The sequence below is a fragment of the Lipotes vexillifer genome, unplaced genomic scaffold (assembly GCF_000442215.2).
Source record: "Lipotes vexillifer unplaced genomic scaffold, Lipotes_vexillifer_v1.1 scaffold384, whole genome shotgun sequence".
Lineage (NCBI taxonomy): Eukaryota > Metazoa > Chordata > Mammalia > Artiodactyla > Lipotidae > Lipotes > Lipotes vexillifer.
Window position 1 is genome coordinate 3519585 of NW_006793498.1, and position 18869 is coordinate 3538453.

Consider the following 18869-nt stretch of genomic DNA (forward strand, 5'->3'; position numbering starts at 1 on the left):
GTTATTGACATGTCAGGACTGAGGGTAAGGCCACGCCCCAAGTCGTGTTAGATGTGATGATTCCTCGGCATTGGCTGTTCCACTGCCCTATGTGATGCTGGCTCCAGAGTGCCATGAGTGGACATCTCTGCTTAGAGCCGTGTTAAGTTGTTAAAAGCTGTTAACAGTTTTGGGTTGTAACTGTGGAAAATTGAATCTGGAATTAAAATTAAGAAAGGAGAGGAATGCTAATTAAATGCCATATACACCATCGGAGGCACTTCTGCATGTGTCCCATCATTTAATAGGCTCTACAACACCAAGAAGGATTATTTTTTCCATTTTTAGGTACCTGAATATTATTTCTAGAAATAGACAGGATATTTACACAAATGAATAAATTCCCACTATCACGATGAAAAACAAAATGAGATTCAGAGGGGTTCATTAATATGTTCAAGATCATATGACAGATTAGTGGAAGTCATGTGATCCAAGGCTGGGGCTCTTTCCTCTATTAATCATAATAAGAGGAAACCCCACTTGCTGGGTTCTTCCTATGTGCCAGGTATTATGCTGGGCATGTTGCTTACACTGCCCCTAATCCTTGCAAGCATCACTAAAGTAAGTGCTAATAACTCTGTTTTATAATTGAGAAAACTGAAGGTCAGACAAGTTAATAATCACCTCATGGTCACAGAGCCAGTATGTGGCATAGCAAGGATTTAAGCCCAGGATGGCTCCAAAAATCCACTCAGCCACAGCCCTGCCTCACTACACCATTGAGGGTAACGGGAGAAAGGGCTGGACAAGATCGTCTGAGTTTTTAGAAGTGTCTGGTATGAGGACTCATTGAAAACAAAGTGGACAACCTGGAAGAAATGGACAAATTCTTAGAAAGGTATAACCTTCCAAGACTGAACCATGAAGAAACAGAAAATATGAACAGACCAATCACAAGTAATGAAATTGAAACTGTGATTAAAAATCTTCCAACAAACAAAAGTCCAGGACCAGATGGCTTCACGGGTGAATTCTATCAAACAGTTAGAGAAGAGCTAACACACATCCTTCTCAAACTCTTCCAAAAAATTGCAGAGGAAGGAACACTCCCAAACTCATTCTATGAGGCCACTGTCACCCTGATACCAAAACCAGACAAAGATACTCCAAAAAAAGAAAATTGCAGACTAAGATTGCTGATGAATATAGATGCAAAAATCCTCAACAAAATACTAGGAAACAGAATCCAACAACACATTAAAATGATCATACACCATGATCAAGTGGGATTTATCACAGGAATGCAAGGATTCTTCAATACATGCAAAACAATCAATGTGATACACCATATTAACAAACTGAGGAATAAAAGCCACATGAAAGGATGCTCAACATCACTAATCATTAGAGAAATGCAAATCAAAACTACAATGCGGTATCACCTCACACCAGTTAGAATGGGCATCATCAGAAAATCTACAAACAACAAATGCTGGAGAGGGTGTGGAGAAAAGGGAACCCTCCTGCACTGTTGGTGGGAATGTAAATTGATACAGCCACTATGGAGAACAGTATGGAGGTTCCTTAAAAAACTAAAAATAGAATTACCATACGATCCAGCAATCTCACTACTGGGCATATACCCAGAGAAAACCATAATTCAAAAAGACACATGCACCCCAATGTTCATTGCAGCACCATTTACAATAGTCAGGTCATGGAAGCAACCTAGATGCCCATCGACAGACGAATGGATAAAGAAGTTGTGGTACATATATACAATGGAATACTACTCAGCCATAAAAAGGAACGAAACTGAGTCATTTGTTGAGATGTGGATGAATCTAGAGACTGTCATACAGAGTAAAGTCAGTCAGAAAAAGAAAAACAAATATTGTATATTAACACACGTATGTGGAACCTAGAAAATGGTACAGATGAACCGGTTTGCAGGGCAGAAGTTGAGACACAGATGTAGAGAACAGACGTATGGACACCAAGGGGGGAAAACCATGGTGGGGTGGGGATGGTGGTGTGCTGAATTGGACGATTGGGATTGACATGTATACACTGATGTGTATAAAGTTGATGACTAATAAGAACCTGCAGTATAAACAAACAAACAGACAAAAAAACAACTAATACTAAACTTTCTTTGGGTTATTTGTATGGAAATATGTTAATATAAATGTTTCAGACATTACATGAAATTTCTAAAAATCTTATATGTTCTGGTATAATGTTGTAAGTCATAATTCTAGTTATTACTTTAAAATGTATATCTCAGAAACAATTAAATTTCCTTGTCAATTGCATTATTATGAACTTTCGTCAAATCTTTAACCGTGGTCATTTTTAAGTCTTTTGTCATTTACAGACAGTTCTGGGTGTACTCTGATGCTTTTGCAAAAATGTTCCTATAAAAGGGTTTCATCTTCAAGGAATTCATGGAAATGACTCTGACCAAGTACAGGTTTCTGGTAACTGACTATACTGCTGAACTGAATGAATGAGCGTTTTCAGAACTCTAATGGAAAACTGATGAATTCATAAAAGTACTAACAAAAGATCAAGATGAAAAAAAATTAATTACATGGGACTGAGTGAACTGATGAAGATGATTATAATTTTTGTGACTTTCTGTTTGAATAAAAAAAAAATCCCACAAGGACTCAGAGGTAAAAAATATACAAATCAATTTTCACTGCAAGTAAAGGAGCTGTTACAGTGGAGGATTACTGGACTGAATGTCAATATTATGACATAGTATGAGTGTATTTCGTGTTTGGTAATTGCCATCATTGTTGCTTTTGTTGTGGTCATCCAAAAACAAAAATTTATTCTTACAGTTGTCTCATCTGTTCAGCCACATGATCTGACACAGATAGGATTTAGAGAGAATAATCTTAGAAAATCAGTATGGTTGAAATCCTCAAGAAAAACAATCCTGTGGGTCAATCCAAAAGAAAATCTTGATGGAATGTTTTTATCTTATTTAGAAAAACAACTTTGGAAAGAAAATAAAAGATGTTGACAAAAAAATAAATAGAACCATACAGTATAAAAAAAAAGAAAAGAAAACAAAGGGCACAACAAGGGTCCGATTAAAACTTCAGTTTTGCCAGCACTTTAGTATTGATGTAGAGAAGTTGTCTTACCCATTCTTGTGCCTCATTTCATATCATTAGAGTTAAATCCAATGAGTTAATATTAAAGTTAACTCATTCCTGCATGAGAAGTAGAGCTCCTGAAATCTGTAGTGTTATCTAGCAAAGCATCATATTAAGGGATAATTCTAGTTTTAATAAGTTCCAGTTGTCTGAAAATTTGTGGTTTCGTGCACTTTTAAGAGCATTAAAGGGCAATGGACCATATTTCAACAAAACTTTAGTTTTCTGGTAAGAGTCTGTTTACAAATGACTGGAGATTCTCTAGAACTATTTGAATAGACTTTTAATATATTAAGGGGGTGATTCTCAATCTGAAGTCTGCAGAAGCCAAATAGATACTATATGTTTATCAATGACACTGTGTAGCTTAAATTTATTTTGTCTGAGCTGCAAGTACACCAACTCAGTACGGGAAAGGCGGTTAAACTAATCAGAAGTTCTTGTTGGCAGATGTAAATATCTTTGATGAACTGAAAATAGGAATATAATTTATTACTTAATAAATGAACATTTTTCATGAGGTCTATGCAAGAAGGTAATAAAAAGGAAACCTAATGGTTGAAAATAATTAAGATGAACTTAAATGATAAAACTGTAGAATCTCCTGAATCTCTTTAAAAAAGCAAGACAACCAACTATTCATCTGAAATGGTTCCGTTCTGTATAAAGATGGAAGGACTTGATTACTTAACTTCTGAGATTCCTTTTACTTGTGACTTTCTGATTTTGGTTCAGGCAAATACAAGTGATAATTTGCTGTTTTAAGTGTCTATCTGAGGTTGAATACTAAGGGTTTCAGTAAGATTCCCATCTCTTTCATATCATCCGTGTCTACTTTGTGCCTAGAGAGGCTTTGAACCAGCCTTGAGACGTCCGTCCTTTTTCATTGCAGGAAAAGGATGACATCCAGAGGGCAGAATGCATGTTGCAGCAGGCGGAGAGGCTGGGCTGCCGACAGTTTGTCACAGCTACAGATGTTGTCCGAGGGAACCCCAAGTTGAACTTGGCTTTTATTGCCAACCTCTTTAACAGATACCCTGCCCTGCACAAACCAGAGAACCAGGACATCGACTGGGGGGCTCTTGAAGGTAACTGGAAATTGGTTGCTTAAATGTTCGCAAAGCAGTCACAATTCTAATTCAAGGGCAATTCAAAATCACCTCCTAAGCAAACATAAGCCTCTCACATGGAAGATTTGCAAACAGGTCATCAATTCTCTGGTACATAACAAAGAAAATAAATAGATTAATCAAGTCAGTTACAGACAAACAGGAATAATCCAATACCGTTATATCACATCCATTATACATAGGCTTCATCCATTATCAGAAATAAATGTTTTAGGGAAGACAGTGCATTTAATTATCAGATGAAATAAATCCTGAGTTCCAAAAAACGAATTTAGGTACTTAATGGACTGAGTGTTAATTCCTAGAGGCAAGAAATTGCAGCCACTCATCATTTAAAAATGATATTTAACTTATGTTAAGAGATGCTTACTGAGATTTTTGTTTTGCGTCTTTGATTTGGATAATGGGGGCCACAGAATAATATTTTGAGGCAGAATCCATGACCATTACATTTAGGAGGTTAAAGCCCTAAGACGACAAAAAATCACACAGCTTTAGTCAAGTTCTAATAGGTGATAGTGCCAGAGATGTTTTTCTTTTTTTCATCATGAATTGTCCCGATATTGAGACAGAAAATCAATACAAAAGTAATAATAAATGAATGTCACCAAAGAAAGAAAATCCAGATTTAAAGAATTGGTTGATCCTTTTCTGCAGCGCTTTACTCTAGCTGGAAGTGCAAAATCAATCTGTGTTCCAACGCTGCTGCATTTGTATGATTTGATAAACAGTGGTCAGGGGTCTGTGCATTCTGCTGACTACCAAATAGGTATATCAAGCCCTCTAATCACCCATTTCTAGCTGCCTCTAGATCATCCAGATTTGGGTCCGTCACTATCGCTTGAGATTCAGCATATACAAGACAGAATTGATCATTTCCCCTTCCCCCATTGCCTCTCTACCCCCTGCCCCCATTCCATCCAGTCTCCTTTAGAAATTCTCCATTTCCATTAATCATACCATTTTTTTTTCTTCAGTTACCAAAACCCTGGGCTCCACTTTGATATCTTCCTGTCCTTCACGCCAAAATCTCTTGGATCAACAAATACTAATAATTCTTCCCACAGAATGACCTTTAGATTGTTATTTTTCCTTTCGGCTCTTCCGGACTCTTATTAAATCATACACCAACTATTTCACTAGGTCTTAGGGGCCTACTCCTCCATCCATCAAGCACTTGAATGTGCCCACGTGCTGGTGTCAAACACTATCCCCTCTGTCAAACACTATAATTTAAATGCATATTGCCTTTCAGTAATTCTGCACACTGCTGCCAAGAACATCACAGTGCTGCTTTCATTATATCTCCGCCTTGCTCAAGAACTTATTATAGTAATAAAAAAAAGAACCCATAATGACTGTCATTGTCTAATATATCAACCAAAATCTGCTACCTGGCATCCAAAGATTCCCTGATTCTGGTTCCAGCCACTAGACAGCCTTGTCTCTGTGGGCTATACAGCACGGATCCCTGAAACATCAGTTCCTAATGGTTTTAAGACAGACCTTGCCTATCGCTCCCTTTGTGTTCATATTTACACAACCTCCTACTTCCACTCCTTACTTATCCCCCCAGATCCTCTCCTGTTTCCTCTTTACTATCCAGATTTTACTAACCCTCTAAGGTAAAGCTCAAATTGCACTCCCTCCAAATTTAGCCCATAAAATTCTCTCCTTTATCTCAACTCAAATATAAATATCTACCTCATATGTTAGCCCTCTAGCTTGTATGATCCCTCTTTGATGCCTAAAATACTTGTTTTTCCAGAAAGAATGTAAGCCTTTGAGGGACAGCCCTGAAGAGTTTCCCCACACAGGACCTTGCGCACCACTAATGGACGCCTCAGAGATACTCATTGAATTGAAATGGGAAAAAAAAATTAACACAGAATAGCAACCCTCATCCAAATCCATTAGGGTTTTTATATTTTTCTACTTTCCGTGTTTATTACAGCTTCTTTAGTTAAACTTTGATCATAAAAAAAAGGCATATTTTCTAGGTACGTGAAAGATAACTGGTCTTCGTTCATTTAGGTGAGACAAGAGAAGAGCGGACATTTAGGAACTGGATGAACTCCTTGGGTGTAAACCCTCGAGTCAATCATTTGTACAGGTAAGAATATTGGGAGACTCCTCCTTAATATGAGGTACCAAGACCTGGAAAGATCCCCAAGATTTCAGACACCACTGTGGTGTGCAATTCTCTTTACAAAGTGTGTGCACCTCGGTGAGAAGGGGGAAATGCCACGTTGAGCAGCAGATGTTAAGAAACTCACTTCCATACACCAACCTTGCTGTGTATTTAGTACAAAAATCATAACCCAGCAGCAAGAGGACAAATGGAATCCCTGTTGTAAACCCAAGATCTGCTCAGAAGCAGGCCAAACAGTAAATGTTCAGTTTGTGGTTGTATCTCCTATGCCATTTGTTAGAGCCGTATTTCTTTTTCTGGAGGCTGCGTGTTTCTGCTGAAGGGGCAAAGGTGGTCACACCTGGGGGAGACCTCCAGTAAATTCCCTCCCTTTCTCTGAGTCGAGGTTTCTTCACCTCTAAAGATGGAGCTACTGATGCCACTGTTGCCAGGTTGCTGGGAATGTTCCTTGAGCTAATATATAAGGAATTGCCTGGCCCGCTGCAGGAGCTTCATAAATGCTGAGTATCTGAGAATTCTTTTGTGTTTGTTTTTGTTCAGTGACTTATCAGATGCCCTGGTCATCTTCCAGCTCTATGAAAAGATTAAAGTCCCTGTTGATTGGAACAGAGTAAACAAACCACCATACCCCAAACTGGGGGGCAATATGAAGAAGGTAAACAATGACTCTTTTTTTTTTTTTTTTTATTTGGCTGCGTTGGGTCTTCGTTGCCGCGCGCGGGCTTTCTCTAGTTGCATCGAGTAGGGGCTACTCTTCATTGCGTTGCGCGGGCTTCTCATTGCAGTGGTTTCTCTTGTTGCGGAGCTCGGGCTTTAGGTGCACGGGCTTCAGTAGTTGTGGCACATGGGCTCAGTAGTTGTGGCACATGGGCTCAGTAGTTGTGGCACACGGGCTTAGTTGCTCCACGGCACCACCAGGGAAGTCCCAAACAATGACTCTTGTGATGTTCTGGTAGGCAGGTGAAGTCATAAGCCTGCAAGAGTGCCTTGTGAATACTTTATCAGGAGGCCAAACTTAGATAACTGTTTATCCATGGATTAAATTAGAGTACTGCAATCAGAAACCTGAATGGTTTTATTAAAGTGAGTTCATTATTTCAGTTGATTACTTATTTATAATTCCATGTTGGATGTCTTTAAACTTTACGATGTAAAAATTCTAATTAAGATAATTAGAGCAAGCAGAACTGCAGGGTTGCTTTTGCCCCAGCAAGATCATCATTCTAATTTTCTAAAGAATCGAAGCCTTGTACTAACAGTTTGACTTGTACAAATAGTATGTCTAGTGTCAGCGTAATGGGAACACATTGTTTTGTAAAAGCAGCCACGGGGTTGGCACAAGCATTTCCCACCATTTCTTGTGCCTGTGACCCAATGATCCATGAGTCACAGCCACAGGAATACCTGTCCCACATGTCGGTCTACTGTGTGCGTGTAGGATGGAGAATTCAGATGTTCTGTGTCAATCTCTATGAATTCAGCTATTTTAGGAATATTATAGACAGGTTACTTCGTATGGCTGTCTAGTTCTGTAGTGTGATATAGCCATGAAAATGTTCATCATAATAATTCATTTTGGTTTTGCACTTAAAGAAGTACACTATGAATGTGTTTTTGGTGGGAGTGAGGGGTTCGATTTAAGAAAAGACAGAAAATTATTTGACTAACTTAGAATCCTAGAATTGCAGAACCAGGCGAGGCTTGAGAGATCCATCAGTCTTACCTTATTATTTCATTTTGTGTCTTTATTATCTTATTTTCTCGGGTATTTATCATCATAGAGATGATGACATTAGATTGTTTCCCTTCCTGCTCATTAACAGCTTGAGAACTGTAACTATGCAGTGGAACTGGGGAAGAATCAAGCGAAATTTTCTCTGGTTGGCATTGGTGGACAAGATCTCAATGAAGGAAACCGCACTCTGACATTGGCCTTGGTCTGGCAGTTAATGAGAAGGTAATGCAACTCAGGGGAATGGCATTTTACTGAATGTATTCTTCATCTAGAAAAATACTTGCAAATTTCAGAGTTGTGATTTAATTTAATAAAACTATATTTTAAGCTAAACTTAAAACCAAAGGAATGTTGGCGGAGCAGTCCTGCTTTATTTTTTTCTTCTGTTCAGTTCTGACAGTTTTGTTTCAGGTACTTTGAAACTCTGTTATTAGGTTCGTCAGTGTTTTAGATTGTTATGTTCTCTTAATGAATCACCCTTTTTCATTATGGAGTGACCCTGTTTATGCCTGGTAATACTCTTTTCTCTAAAACCTATTTTTCCTGATATTAATACAGCCACTCCTGCTGCTTCTTGATTAGTTTAGCATGGCACATTTTTTTTTTCCATCCTTTAACTTTTAACTGACTTGTGTAAATACAGTCACTTATCTTTTAAAGGGACTTTCAGAATAAGGGGGAAAATATGCTATATTTACCTACATATCTGTCATTTCAGGTTCTCTTCTTTGCATGGTGTAGATCCAGATTTCGATCTGATATCATTTGCCTTCTACTTGAAATATTTCTAGCCGTGCGCATCTGTTGGCGAGGAGTTATTTCAGCTTCTGTCTGTCTGAGAATATCTTTGTTATATTTTCATTTCCAAAAGGTATTTTATCTGAGTGTACAATTCTAGGTTGATAGTTTTTTCTTTCACTGTTTTGAAGATGTGTTCACTCTCTTCTAGCTTGCATCATTTCCAATGATAAATCTGTTGTCATTCCTGTCTTTGTTCCTCTGTATGTAATACGTCTTTTTTCCTCTGGCTTCTTTTAAGGTTTTCTCTTTATCACTCATTTTAAGTAATTTGGTTATGATGTGCTTCGGTGTTTCTTGAGGTTTGTTGAGCTTCTTGAATCTGTGGGCTTACAGTTTTCACCAAATTTGGAAAAATCTTGGCCTCTATTTCTTCAAATATGACTCCTGTACCCACCCTCTAGTTTTTTGGGAACTCCAGGTACACATTTATTTGGTCATCTGAAGTTGTCCCCAAATTCACTGATACTCAAATCGTCTTCTCCCTTTATATTTCATTTTTTCCTCTCTCTCTTTCATTTGGGATACTTTCTATTGCCTTGTCTTAAGTTCACCACTCTTTTCTTCTACAGTGTCTACCATTAATTCCATTTGGCGTATACTTTTTTTTAATCTCCGACATAACAGTTTTCGTGTATCGAAATTTCGTGTATAGAAATTTGATGTGCGTCTTTTTGACACCTCCTCTACGTCTTTCCTTAACCTTCTTGAACATATAGAATATAATTATAATAACTGTTATTTCTGGGTCTCTTTCTATTAACTGATTTTTATCTTCGTTATGGGTCATATTTTTCTGCTTCTTTGCATGCCTGCGGATTTTTCATAGTATGTGAGGCACTGTGAATTTTACCTTGCTGTGTGCTAGATATTTCTGTATTCCTTTAAATATTCTTGAATTTTGTCCTGGGATGCAGTTAAGTTACTTAAGCACAATTTGATCCTTTGGGGGCTTACTTAAAATCTTAATTAATCTCGAGCTAATTTTGTCTCCCAGTACTGAGATAATCTCTTCTGAGTACTTTACTTGATGCTCCATATATCATGAGATTTTTCCACTCTGCCTGGTAGGGATCAAATTTATGCCAGCCCCTGTGTGTTCGAACTCCAAGGATTGTTCTGCCCCTTCATTTCTGAAAGTTCTTTTGCCAGCCTCTGGTAATTTCCTCACATGAATGCTCCAAGTAGCACTCAGTTGAACACTTGAGGCAAAAACCCTCTGAAGATCTCGGGAGCTTTCTTTCTAGATGACTGTCCTCTCCAGGCAGCCCTCTTCTCTCTGCTATTCTGCCCCACACATTCCAGCGCCCTGGCTTCCTTGAGTTCTCAACCCTGTCCGCTTGGCTCAGGGTCACTGTCATGCTCTGTTTGAGTTCTCTCTCCCTGCACTGCAGCCTGGAAACTCTCCGTGCAATAATCTGGGACAATCTTAGGGTTTTACCACATTTGTTTCCCTTCTCTCAGGGACCACTGTTTTGTGCTTCCTGTTACCCAATGTCTGAACAACGTCGTTTCATATTTTTTCATTGTGCTTTATGTGTTTAAGGCAGAAAGGTAAACTGGTCCCTGTTATTCCATCATGACCAAAAGCAGAATTTCCTGCTACTTCCTTAACAGAGAACTTTAGATACCTTTTAGAGTCAAACATAAAATTGATTAATGTGAGAGCTATGTGGCCATATTATTTAAGCAATAGTAGAATATAATAAGATATACAAATAGAAAATAAATGCTGAGAAGAAGTAAACAATTTTTGGTACAAAAGCATGAGCCTGGGAAGAATCCTAGACAGCAAATCTGTAGGCATGAACTGGTTTACCTTTACATGCTTTGCTCTTTCCCCCTTTACTGATAGCTCTGACCAGGCAGAAGTCTTCCGTTCCTTAATTAGAACCTATGTTAGTGTGGCTTAATTCATTTTTCTCCCTGGAAGGAAGCCCAAGAAACCATATGTCACATTACATTATGTCTAACAAGGTAATGGCAGAGACAAGGGTTTGTCCCTAAGCACTGCCGCTTTATTCCCGGGCCACTGTCTGCAGATCCTAATATTTATAATGGTCCTTGGAGTAATCATGTCAGTGTCTCCAGGTGATGTAGGGTGATCAGAAATGATCATAATCAATTTAACTACCTGATTTACATTTGCTTTATCAAGTATGATGCTCCATTACTCCTTTCTCAACTGGGATCTCTTTAATGATTGAAGGCAGATGTCGTAAGGCTTCTCTGGCACAGAAAACTCCAGAGCTAAAGAAACTTTAGCCTCTATTTTACTGCATGTATCTAGAACATCACTGAAAATTCCTAAGGGCCGTTCTCACTGGTGTATTTGCAGAAACGATTTCTGAACTACTCTCTATTTTCTTTCACATGTGTTTTTAATTCTTAACAGACTGGCTTTTGGTACTGATTGCTTTAAAAAACCAAAGCAAAAGTCTTTTTAGTTGCAACAGTTAAATTAACTCATGGGTTTGAAGATGAAATTACCTTTGATATTTTCTATTTTAGTGACTTAAAAAGAAAACTCAGGGGGGCTTCCCTGGTGGCGCAGTGGTTGAGAGTCTGCCTGTGGATGCAGGGGAGGCGGGTTCGTGCCCTGGTCCGGGAAGATCCCACATGCCGTGGAGCGGCTGGGCCCGTGAGCCATGGCCGCTGAGCCTGCGCGTCCGGAGCCTGTGCTCTGCAACGGGAGAGGCCACAACAGTGAGAGGCCCGCGTACCGCAAAAAAAAAAAAAAAAAAAAAAAAAAAAAACCTCAGGCCAACTCTATTCTATTTTGAATTTCATAATATCTGAAAATCACTTTGTAATATGATCTTCGTTCTGGAAGTTTTAGAAAAATGTGACCCAACATCATAGTTTAAGGCTAGTATATATATGATAAGGGCTAGTTTGCTGCTGTGTCTCTACCTGGTAAATAAGTCATATTTCTCATGTGTCTTTACTATATAAGAATTGTGCCTATAAGAAAATGGACAGAGAAATACATTACTGTGAAAGGTGATGAAATGACTGATAATTATGTAAATGCTGCCAGAAAGATATTTTTTTTTTCTCTGTATGCCACACATTAACAGATCTAATAAATTTAGAGCCAGTTCTAGCTGGAATTTGTTTCATTGGGTTTCACAGATGTGCTAATTTGGTCATTTATCTGGACAATAAATGGCATGTCATTTTTCCCTCTAAAAACAAATGAAAGCTTAAACCTCCCTTTCCCCTTCAGTAGCCTGGAAATCGTTCTCAGATTGGAAAGCTGGCAAATTGCACGTGTCTAAGTTTGGAGACAAAAGCCTGAAGCAAGTAGGCTGCCAGCAGACAGCCACAATAGTTAGACTCCAACAGATGAATCAAGAGTCTGAGGCAGGCAAAGGAGGGAATTCTCCCCAGATCAAACAGGCTGTGGATGGTGAATCGGGGATAGGTCCTTGAAAAACAAAACACTGAGGTATGTCCCTCTGGGTCGCATGTTAAATAAATAACACAAGTGTTTGATGGCAGGAAAGCACACAAGTCATAATCACAGCTTCTCCAGCCCCACACCCCATCCATCGTCTGCTGTTGGATGAGGCCCTGGCTTAAGCTGGAGCTCGTGGGGCCATTTCATTTTGACAGAGGGCTTCTCAGCACCGTGTGGTGTGCAAACACCAGAGATACTGGGATCTCGTCTGCAGGGTTCCATTTAATAATAGCACAGTCCCCCCAAAACATGTTTCATGATAAGGAATGATTATCTCACAAGGAAAATCCTAGGAAGACACAAGCCAAATTGATTTTTATTTTCAATTTTGAATCTACATTTGGTGCTTCATGGACTTTCTAGACTGGAGTCTCCAACCTAAATTTTTGCCTTTCTATCCTTTGTTTTTCTGATGTCCTTACAAGCAGGTGTCTGATTCCTTTTAAATCTCCACATCTCCCTTGAGGTGGCAGAAGGACAACTCTGTGCTTCCTAGCACTGTGTGCCACCATGAGGGGCTATTCTCAGACCCCTGAATGCAGTCAGCTGCCTCCAGGATGTTCTGTGTCTAAGTTTCCCTGTCCCTTTGTGGCCTTTTATATTTGCATGAATAGACTTTTGTATAAAGGTGAGCTTCTCCTCTGCACCATTTTCTTCCCTCACTCAAGGAGTGGCTTGAAAGCACTGCTCCTGTCCACTGGAGAGAGTCAACAAAACAGGCTGGGCCTCCTGGCAAAGGGAAGTGAGAGTTCGGTCCTGAGATGAGTGAGGCTGCTGGAAGATTAAACCTAGTCTGTTTCTCAGGTTATTTATGGACGTGACCTGATGAAACAAACACTAACCCACCATCTCTTAATGAGCGGACTAGGCAGAAATTCTTACATGGTATATAGTAAATGCTGGTCACTTAATGCACATGCTGTTAGGAAACAAGCCGGTTATGACATAAATGATATGATCAAACCTCAGGCCTTTTTCCAAACTAGTAATATTTTAAAAATCGAACTGGAACTTATCCCATTTGTACTCGTTATTCCGTAGCATTTTGGTCCCATCTCTGGGCCCAGACTAAGCATTTCCCATCTTGACTTTCTCCTTGCTTTTCCTGGGAGAAAATCATTCTGTTCGTTTCATCTACTACTCTACTCTTTTATTTGCTAGATGCCCAGTGTGTACTGGGCACTCTGCTAACCCGTGAAAGCACTGAGATGGTCTATGGACTCTGTCCAAGGGCACGAGGTAGGCAGAGAGACATGCACATCAACTCCATGAAAAGCTCTGGGAAACAGACTGCAATCAAGTGTAGCAATAATGATTAATATAATACATGGGTCAGAAAAATGATGCTTCCACTGGGACTTGTTCTCAGGATTAGAAATTCACTATAGAGGAAGGACATCCAAGGCAGAGCACACATCTGAGTCATGGAAGCAGGAGGCAGGAGGACGCATGGCGTGGCCGGTGAGCTGCTGATGCTTCTGTGCAGCTGGGAGAGCGTGAGTGTGTGTGACCGTAAAGCCTTGAAGAAGGAGGGGAGGGAGGAAATGAGAGAGGTGCGGACAAGGGACACTCGGGTCACATTGCGAAAGGACCCGTGTGCCATTCTAAGGAATTTGATCTGTGTTCTTTGGGCCTCGGAGAGTCACTTTAAATGACATGACCTGAACAGTAGTTTAGAAAAGGCAGAATGAGGAGGAACCAGCTGATGTGAGGGAGTCTGGGGAGGTGTCATTGAGAGGACTTGGATGCTGGATTGGTCCACACGATCTTATTGTTTTGATAAAGAAAAGTTGCAGAAACCCTTTTCCTCCCCATCGCCAATGATAGGAAGGCGCTTTCACCTGAAGGAAGCAGGGCATCGCTCCAGTTTCCGAGATTACACTTGGGAACCATTGTGGAAGAACTGTGTTTGGCACAGAAGCCGTAACTGGTGGAAGATACCCGACGGATTATGTAATGAGCAAAACCCTGGGCACCCAAGTGGAGGGTGACCTCATTTAGGGAGGCCCTCAAGACAGGACTCAATGGCACGATACTTGAGTTTCATTTTGGACAACACACACTGAAATTCTAGTCTTTGGTGGGTAATTTGACTCTCCCCCCTTACAAGACTGAACCGTGAGGCCGGCAGACCTGCCCACCTGCCCTACTGCTTGGCTCTCTCCCTGTGTTTACCCTTTGAGAGAGATTAGCTTGGGGAATGGTGAGTCTTCTCTGCTCCATGGAATTTTAAGAGCTTGAAGCATCTTATTAATGTTTCCCCTGCAAAACCCACTTCTCATAACAGTATGTATCTAAGGCAATTCTTACCCTCAAACTAGCGATTAACTAGAGATTAATGTGTATTCCCAATATTTCTACTTCTGTGATACACAGAGGAAACTCTTTTATATTTTTTCTTTATTATGTTGGCTGCCTGGGCTTTGAAGTATAGCTGATTTACAATGTTGTGTTAATTTCTGCTGTACAGCAAAGTGATTCAGTTTTATATATGTGTGTGTGTGTGTGTGTGTGTGTGTGTGTGTGTGTGTGTGTGTGTATACATGCTTTTTCATATTCTTTTCCATTATGGTTTATCACAGGATATTGACTACAGTTCCCTGTGCTATACAGTAGGACCTTGTTGTTTATCCATTCTATTATAATAGTTTGCATCTCCTAACCCCAAACTCCCAATCCATCCCTCGGCCACCCTCTTCCCCCTTGGCAACCACAAGTCTGTTCTCTATGTCTGAGAGTCTGTTTCTGTTTCATAGATACATTCATTTGTGTCATATTTTAGATTCCACATATAAGTGATATCATATGATGTTTGTCTTTCTCTGTCTGACTTACTTCACTTAGTATGTTAATCTCTAAGTCCATCCATGTCGCTGCAAATGGCATTATTTCATTCTTTTTCTGGCTGAGTAATATTCCGTTGTATATATGCCACATCTTTATCCATTCATCTGTCGATGGACATTTAGGTTGTTTCCGTGTCTTGGCTAATGTGAATAGTGCTGCTATGAACATTGCAGTGCATGTAGCTTTTTGAACTATAGTTTTTTTCTGGATGTAAGTGCTTGGGCTTTTCTAACATTGAATTGTTCCTTGATTTTCATAGTTCCTTTAAGAAAAGCATCACTGGTTCAAATCCTTTATTTCATTTTCCTTTCCCTGCTTCTCTTCTGCTTTCTCTCTGTACAATGACAGTGGTATTCGCTCTGCATCTGACTCTAAGTATAAAGTTCTATTTTGTTATTCTAAAAGGAACTAATGTCATTACATATTCTTTTTTCCTCAGATGTAATGGTGTTCAGGCCATCTTCTGTGACAGGGGAAAAAAAACTTTTCTATGCTGGCGACTCTCTGTGCATAGTGAATTCTTTTTTAAAAATTTTTTATTGGAGTATAGTTGATTTAAAATGTTGTGTTACTTTCTGCTGTACAGCAAAGTGGATCACTTACACACATACATACATACACTCTTTTTTAGATTATTTCCCCATATAGGTCATTACAGAGTATTGAATACAGTTCTCCGTGCTATAGAATAGTGAATTCTTTAGCCACTTTTCTCCAGAAATCATTCTTGATTTTGTTCAGGTACACACTGAATATTCTTGAAGAACTTGGAGGTGGGCAGAAGGTCAACGATGACACTATTGTCAACTGGGTGAATGAAACATTGAAGGAAGCGGAGAAAAGTTCATCCATCTCTAGTTTCAAGGTAACATGCGTGTCTCCTGCTCGCGGCCACATGAGCATTATGCTTATCTTTATTGCTTCCACTCTGTTTTCAAGAGTGACCTTCAGTGTGAGGTCTCTGAGGCTCCCCCTCCCGTTTTGATTTTGCTTGAATGACCCATTATTGTTTTGACGTTCATAGGCCATTTCATTGACAGATTTCTTGTCGTTTTCTCCCATAATAATTAATTTTAAAAACCCGATCGTTTTTTACACGGGATTTTAGATGTTGTTCTTCCAAAGTAATGTAAAATATAATGTTTTTTAAATGTGCATAGCTCCGTGGTTCAGATTATTAACATAATGAGGGTGAAATGTAAAATGCTAAGAGATCTCCCATGGGATGTCTTTTTTCTGAGGAAAAAGCAGTTGTTTACTTGTATCCAAATCCCATTTTTATTAATAACAGCATGACATTTTATTACATTTCTTCACTCATGTTTTATACATTAGCTGGATCCTTCCTCAAGGGCCCTGCGCACTTGATCGACAGTATAATGTCTGCGTCATATCTTAACTACATTTTCCTGGCTTAAAGGTCAGGATGGCGGAGAGGGACCCCTTCAGAGTTATATTAACAGGGCGGGTGAGGCAGTTCGTCATGCTATCAATCCTGTCCTTCAAAATCAAGAGAAAAAATGAAAATCCCTCCCCTCCCAGAAAGGGCAGAAGGTATGTCAGTAGGCTGGGCTCTACCAGGAGTGCCCAGTCCCTGTGAGCTCAGCACAGGAAGCGGCCAGCTCTGTCCTCCCTCTGCTTACCATCCGTTTGGTCTGGAGGTCGAAATGGAGGCTGGCGACAGATGTAAGCAAGTCCTTCCAGAAGGAGATTTGGGAAGGCGGTGGTGAGCAGTACGATAGAGCGGTGCTCCCACGATGGAGCGCGGTCTCAGTACTAGGGGCTCCTTGTTTGTAACAGAGGGGCTCCTCATTTCCTCTTCACAGACATGATGAAGACAGCTTTACCATTTTCCTGATGTTTTTCTCTTTTGGGCTGCTTCGGGCGGCATGCAGGATCTTGGTTCCCTGACCTGGGATCCCACCCGCGACCCCTGCAGTGGAAGCGTGGAGTCTTAACCACTGAAGCACCCGGGAAGTCCCACCATTTCCCTGATTTTATAGTGAGGAAACTGGGGGCTCATCTAACTCCTGAGGTTACAGCTAGTAATTGCAGGTGGTGTCCATCAGGGAGGGGAAAGCACCTTTCACCTGCGAGGTGAGGTTATACAGTGGAGAGTATCTGTAGGTCACTTGACCATGGCTGTGAAGTGAATAGCCCCGGGCGTGCGTCTCTCTGTAAAACAGCTGCCACTTTACAGGAATGCATCCCATTTCCTTACCCAGCAGCTTCCGGGGTGATCCTGTGGGGATTCACTCTTGGGAATGTTTGGCAATTTTTTGCTTCTTGTGACGCTCTGGGCTAATTTTCTCCTGTCTTCTCCCTGAGTCATTGTGGAATTGATTAGGTCAAAAGGACCGCAAAAGGAAAATGTCAAATTAGCCCCACACTGCTTTTAAGTGAAACCCTTCAAAAACTGAGCACGGCGCACCCCGATTAACCATTGCAGAAACAGTCCTGGGCCCTCCTCACCTATGAACGCTGCCAGCTGCTGGCCATCTAGCTGCCTGTCAGCCCACCAAGACTGTGGGAAGGAAGTAGGAAAGAAGGTGAAACTCAGATCTCTGCATTTTGCTTCCGTTGTGCTTCTTTACCAAAAAGTTCTATGGAGATAGAAGCTCAGGCTAATGGTGGAAATTAGATTACGATTATATGTATATTGATCTTAATTTTGTGGTAGTTCTAACATAACCCAGAAGTAAATAAAAATGGACCCATTCTATTTTTTAAAATAGTATTCTACCTCTACAGCGGGCGAGTGCTGGAGACCTAGCATCTCTCAGGGGTCCTGTGTCTTGTTTCTTTGTTAGAATTGGTTCTGATTTGGACCCGCAAGGTATGAGGTGTTTGAACTTGACTATGCTCAGATGGTGACACACGGTTGCCTCGACATGTCTGTACTCACAGGTGTAGACTTTTGTGCATTTACACCTTAAAAGCATTCACAGGGAGTTCCCTGGTGGTGCAGTGGTTAAGCTGCCTGCCAACACAGGGGATACAGTTTCGATCCCTAGTCTGGGAAGATCCCACATGCCGTGGAGCAACTAAGCCCGTGAGCCACAACCACTGAGCCTGCGTGCCTAGAGCCTGTGCTCCGCAATAAGAAAAGCCACCACAGTGAGAAGCCAGCGCACCACAACGAAGAGTAGCCCCCCACTCGCTGCAACTAGAGAAAGCCCGCGCACAGCAACGAAGACCCAACGCCGCCAAAAAATAAATAAATAATGTTCCTTTAAAAAAAAAAATCGGGTAGAACCTTTAAAAAAAAAAAAAAGCATTCACAGCTTTGCGTATGTCCATCAAACTGTTTACAGACGCCAAAGAAAGAGCCCAAGATTTTAAGTCAGAATACCTGGGTTCAGATCCCAGCACCACCACTTATTAGCAAGCCACTTAACCTCAGAAACTCCCTTTACTTGCTGTAAATTAAGATTAGATGCCTCCATCCAAGGCTTGTGGCAATAAGTGAGATAACCTATAAAAAGTGCTGAGCAAACTGTGAGACACCAATGGATATTAGTTGCAGTCATTGCATTTGATCACATAATTGCTGTCACTGTCTACCTGGACCTATGGACACTTTTCTTTCCCT

The 18869-nt window shown here is 40.4% G+C and overlaps 1 protein-coding gene across 1 annotated transcript in view; it reads left to right on the forward strand.

Moving 5' to 3' along the window:
• The window catches only part of LCP1 (lymphocyte cytosolic protein 1), a 55572-nt gene that overhangs the window by 32847 nt on the left and 3856 nt on the right, over nucleotides 1-18869 (forward strand). The window contains exons 10-15 of the mRNA XM_007466451.1: nucleotides 1-24; nucleotides 4045-4240; nucleotides 6317-6395; nucleotides 6975-7089; nucleotides 8258-8391; nucleotides 16019-16142. The exon at nucleotides 1-24 is cut by the window's left edge and continues 105 nt beyond it. Coding sequence (XP_007466513.1) covers nucleotides 1-24; nucleotides 4045-4240; nucleotides 6317-6395; nucleotides 6975-7089; nucleotides 8258-8391; nucleotides 16019-16142 — 672 coding nt within the window. The remainder of the gene's footprint in view (nucleotides 25-4044; nucleotides 4241-6316; nucleotides 6396-6974; nucleotides 7090-8257; nucleotides 8392-16018; nucleotides 16143-18869) is intronic.